Source organism: Carassius gibelio, chromosome B15 (assembly GCF_023724105.1).
Source record: "Carassius gibelio isolate Cgi1373 ecotype wild population from Czech Republic chromosome B15, carGib1.2-hapl.c, whole genome shotgun sequence".
In the NCBI taxonomy this organism is placed as follows: Eukaryota; Metazoa; Chordata; class Actinopteri; order Cypriniformes; family Cyprinidae; genus Carassius; species Carassius gibelio.
This window is the reverse complement of record NC_068410.1, coordinates 25,979,333-25,984,508: the sequence shown is the minus strand read 5'-3', so window position 1 is coordinate 25,984,508 and position 5,176 is coordinate 25,979,333. Positions and strand designations below refer to the sequence as shown.

The following is a 5,176-nucleotide window of genomic DNA, read 5'->3' as shown; positions in this document are numbered from 1 at the left end:
TCGCCTCTGGCTTGCTTAGTTGGGGTCACTTCATCTACAGCGATATCGTTGACTTGTATTTTGTTTAAAGCGCTATATAAATAAAGGTGACTTGACTTGACTATTTAAAGCCTGAATTTATTTGTCAGTTCCTATCTATACGCATGGTTGTGTTATAGTTTCTCAGTGTTCTTTGGTGTATTTGCTTGTAGATTAAAGACCTAGTTTGTGTAATTATTCATGAGAGTTGTCATTGCAACCATACTTCCTTATTTAGATGTTATTTTGTGTAGTTATGGCATCTCAAATATGGAAAAAAAATATGTCCATCTGAGTGAAATGGACACTTGACACAATTCACAACTCTTGCAATTTTTATAATTAATCTAAAACTTTAACAAAATAATATATCATTGCTTGAATGCTACAGTTTCAGCATAATATTGTTGAACATATTTCAAACTGATTTGTTTACAAAGGAAAGATCTTTATTTCACTTACAAGCTGAAGAAACTTTTGTCTCATTTCCTTTGTTCTCACTCCATAAACAATTGGTTAAAACAACTTGGGAAAAGTATGTACATTGTGCTCACAAATACACGACTGTTAGTAGAAAAATTATTTCTTATTCTGTATGACATGAATGCAATCAGGGCAAAACTCAAACCACTTGTCATGACAATGATGTGAGTAATGCAAGTGTTTATGGCCTTCATTTGGCCCTTGCCAGATTTAAAAACAGAGACAAAAATCACAACATAGGAACCAGTAACAAGAATAAAGTCAAAAGTTGGTATCAGTAAAGCTGTCAAAAGTCCTACTAAGTTATTAATAGATATATCTCCACATGCTAACTGAACCAATGCCATGTGTTCACAAAAACAGTGATCAATAACATTTGTTACACAGAATGTTAGTTTTCCAGCCATAGAGACCATGCTGATATTCAGGAGTCCATTTCTGACTAGTGGGACAACAATAAACTTTAGAAAGTTAGGGATTGCCATGTATTTATGATAGTAAAGAGGTTTACATATTGCAAAGTAACGATCCAGTGCCATCCACAAAGGTAAAGTCGACTGAAATGCACCAACATAATGAATGCAAAACATTTGTATCAAACAACCAACTAGGGATATCCCACCCCAGTTGAATAGAAAGCTAACAAGCATGTTGGGTACAAAAACTATAGGTAAGATTAAGTCTACAACAGCCATTAAACCTATTAGTACATACATGGGAGAATGCAGAGACTTCTGACTTATGATTAAATATAAGAGAATAGAATTTGCAGTGATGGACAATAAAAAAATCAGAAAGAAGGGGATAAATAAAAAAGGCCTCCATTCCCCTAGACTGTGGAAACCTTTTAGTTTGAAGTCTGTGAATAAAATATTTTGAGCAGAAAGATTCTTCATGCTGATCAATCCAACACAATAAGTTATACTACAGTATGATGTATTTGACAGTATTAGATAAATAATTCCTTTTTAAATGGCCTCTTTGTTAAACTGTGATGTGAAGCGACTGTGCAGAGACATACAATAATCTATGCTTTTCCAATATGTTGATGGATCGAAATCTGTACAACTTATTTTACTATACTTTGTTTATCTATCATAATCCTTGGTCTTTTAGAGTGAAATGAAAACTTTATACGAATCATGGTCTCTAAATACTCAACGCTGTTTTCCCACGAGCCTGTGCACTATTCCCACAGAGAAACAGAGATCTTCTTCACAATACAGGCCCAAAAAAGATCTTTCTGAATTGATGGTAATGCAAAATTTGCACTGATTTATTTATTATAAAGCAACTTATATATTGGATATATTTCATTAGTACTTTTTTTTTCATTATGACATCTAATATATGGTTAAAACAAACAAACAAACAAACAAACAAACAAACACCTGACCATTATTCAAATTTAACTGGCCAGGACACTTCATTTAAAAGTGCTCTATATCAAAGCAGTTCACGATACTTCCCCAATGATTTAAATTTTCTTATTTCTAATCAATATGAACAATACTGTACAGCAGTTGTGCCCAACCCTGTTCCTGGAGATCTACATTCCTGCAAAAAGTTCAGCTCAGGTTCAGCTCAAGTTATAACTGAACTCTGCAGGTAGATATATCTCCAGGAACAGGGTTGGGCACCACTGCTGTACAGTATCCTTAACATATTCTGACCTCAAAACAACTCTCAAAAGTATATTTTATAGTGCAAATGATCTGTCTTGTTGGCAAAGGTTAAAGATACAAATTCCGTCTGTTTGAGCCAGACAATAGAAACACTAGAAACCCATTCAATAACAGGAGCAATGATGAGGCCAGAAAGGATAATGGATTTAGGTGTTGACAAGACTGTTCAGATCTTCAGAAGCTACCTTATTTTAATAATTTTGAGAACAACAAATGTATACCCTCATATATAGACAGTATTTTGTAAGATACTTTATGTCGATTTCAATAGGTGGAAGAAACATTTAAAAATTACTTACTCTTCAGACAGTACTGTGTGTTTACAATGTTATGTTAGTAATAGAGTTCCACAAATAAAACTGATGTAGTTATGCCTGAAGCTTTATAGGTCCTTTTATTTCTTATTATATTTTTTTATTAAAATATTTTGTTTGTTGTTTTTTACCCAAAATGAAGGTTTATTCACCATCCGGCCACCCAAGATGTAGATGATTTGGTCAGCTGTTTGAACTCTCATTCTGACGGCACCCATTCATTGCAGAAATGGTGACCATGTTATGTAATGCTAAATCTGTTCTAATACAGAAACAAATCACCTAGATCTTGGATAGTCTAAGGATGAGTACATTTTCAGCGAATTGTATTATTTTAACTATTCATTTAATGGTAATACCCTCATTGTTCCATCCAACTGCTAGTTTAAAGAAAAAAAGAAAAGAAAAAGGGAGGTGTGTTTGTAATGTGTGGACATTTCTTATGTTAAAATGAATTTCAGTGTATTATCATGTTGTTTTTTTTACTAGATATTGTACAATGGAAATACCTTTACATCACTTATAAACTGAATAAATTTTTGTCTTATTTCTTTTGTTCTCACTCCATAAACAATTGGGTTGAAACAACTTGGAAAAAGTAAGTACATTGTGCTCACAAACACACGACTGTTAGTAGAAAAATTGTTTCTTATTCTGTAAGACATGAATGCAATCAGAGCAAAAATCAAACTACCTGATATCACAATTAAGTGAGTAATGCAGGTGTTTATGGCCTTAATTTGGGCCTTACCAGATCTAAACACAGAGGCAAAAATCACAGCATAAGAAGCAGCAATAAGAATACAATCAGCAGTTGGTATCAGGAATGCTGTTGAAAGTCCTACAATGTTATTAATAGTTATATCTCCACATGCTAGCTGAACCAATGCCATGTGCTCACAAAAACAGTGATCAATGAAATTTGTTACACAAAATGTCAGTTTTCCAGCCAGAGAAACCATTGTGACAATTAGTAATCCGTTTCTTATTACTGGCACAACAACAAACTTTACAAAGTTAGGTATTTCCATGTATTTCTGATAGTAAAGAGGTCTGCATATGGCAAAGTAACGATCCAGTGCCATCCACAAAAGCAAAGTAGTTTGGAATGCTCCAACAAAATGAAGGCAAAACATTTGTATCAAACAACCAACTAGGGATATCCCACCCCAGTTGAATAAAAAGCTAAAAAGCATATTGGGTACAAAAAATATAGGCAAGAGCAAGTCTACAACAGCCATCAACCCTATTAGTACATACATAGGAGAATGCAGAGACTTTTGAGATATAATTATGCATATAAGAATAGAATTTGCTGTAAGAGACAATAAAAACATTAGAAAGAAAGGTATAAATAAAAAAGGCCTCCATTCTCCTAGACTGTAGAAACCATTTAATTTGAATTCTGTGAATGAAATATTTTGCACAGAAATATTCTCCATGCTGATCAACCCCTTTACAATGTTCTGATAAGAAAAGATTTAACACCAAAAAGTATGTATTAAATACACTTTGGCTTTAACTTAGTTATACTGTGTTGCTGTGAAGAAAACAAAAAGTCAAGCTGACATTTACAAGTCAGATGTTCAATAAATATATTGTCATATAATCAGCTGAAAATTCAGATTAAACTGCAGTAAACAAGATAACTTTTTTAGGCCTTTCTATCCTCTGGTCTACCTATTACAATGATGAACAGATATCTGTATACTTTCGTAATTTCATTAGTTTAATCATTATTTTGTCTTACGTTTTAATGAAGTTAAAGTTTAAAATGAAATTGTGGTCTCTAAATACACCATGCTGTGTTCCCAGAAGTCATTTACCTATTCCCATAGAGGAATAGAGCTGTTTGCACACGTCAGTGATATGTTTTCTAATTTCAGATTTTTTATTTTTTTTTTTAAATGAGAAACATGTAATAATTGTCAAATATGCAACATATACTTTGAAAAAAAAAATTATTTAATTTTGTATTGGTGAAGCAATAGCGTGAAAAAAGCATGTTACCAAGGGGTCAAAGTTGTATGATTAGTAGGTCAATGTGGGTCCTTTCTGTGTTGATAGCAAATATGTTCTTAGATTGACTAAATATATTGTTTTTCACATTTTGTACATTTTGTACATTTTGCTTATTTTGTTTTCCTAGGTTATGCATTTGCGGCAGGTGTAAAACAACAGCAACAATTATTCTTTGATTACTTGAAAAAGTTGTGAAAAGGCAACTTTTCACAGTAGAATTTGTCTGTTTAAATGTGTATATGGTGATATTCAAGCTGTTCATCCATCTTTTCCGTTTGTTTTATGTAAGGCTGTAGTGGTTCTGTAGCCTATTGCAGTATCTCAGGCTATTGGCAGAGAAACAGTTAATTTGAGCTTTTCTTCTTTCATGTTTCTTTTCATAAATTATAATTATTTGTACAAGTACTACTTATCTGGAAGTATTATACATTTTGAATGACAATTAGGAGTCATGGTGATAAACCTTGTGTAGCATTGCCCCATTATGACAGTAGTTAGGGAACTCTTAGAAGTTTGTGACTCATTACTGGACTTTGTTTGGCTAGACCCATCTCAAGAGTCACATTAAGTAGCCAGTAAACACATTAAGTAGCACTCAAGAGGAGCAGTCTTAAGATTAGATTGGACCATAAGGCACCGCTGACATCAACAAGG

At 33.1% G+C, this 5,176-nt stretch overlaps 2 protein-coding genes across 2 annotated transcripts; both read right to left on the bottom strand.

Annotated features, from left to right (window-relative positions):
- Nucleotides 1–515: 515 nt before the first annotated feature.
- LOC127972569 (olfactory receptor 52K2-like) lies at nucleotides 516–1,397 on the bottom strand. The gene has a single exon (XM_052576171.1). The coding sequence runs from the start codon at nucleotides 1,395–1,397 to the stop codon at nucleotides 516–518; it is 882 nt and encodes a 293-aa protein (XP_052432131.1).
- A 1,588-nt stretch (nucleotides 1,398–2,985) lies between these two features.
- On the bottom strand, nucleotides 2,986–3,954 carry LOC127972393 (olfactory receptor 52N2-like). The gene has a single exon (XM_052575856.1). The coding sequence runs from the start codon at nucleotides 3,940–3,942 to the stop codon at nucleotides 2,986–2,988; it is 957 nt and encodes a 318-aa protein (XP_052431816.1). The 5' UTR covers nucleotides 3,943–3,954.
- Between the last annotated feature and the right edge of the window lie 1,222 nt (nucleotides 3,955–5,176).

Coding starts and splice junctions, on each gene's coding strand:
- LOC127972569 (XM_052576171.1), bottom strand. CDS start 1,397: ATGAAGAATCTTTCTGCTCAAAATATTTTATTCACAGACTTCAAACTA.
- LOC127972393 (XM_052575856.1), bottom strand. CDS start 3,942: ATGGAGAATATTTCTGTGCAAAATATTTCATTCACAGAATTCAAATTA.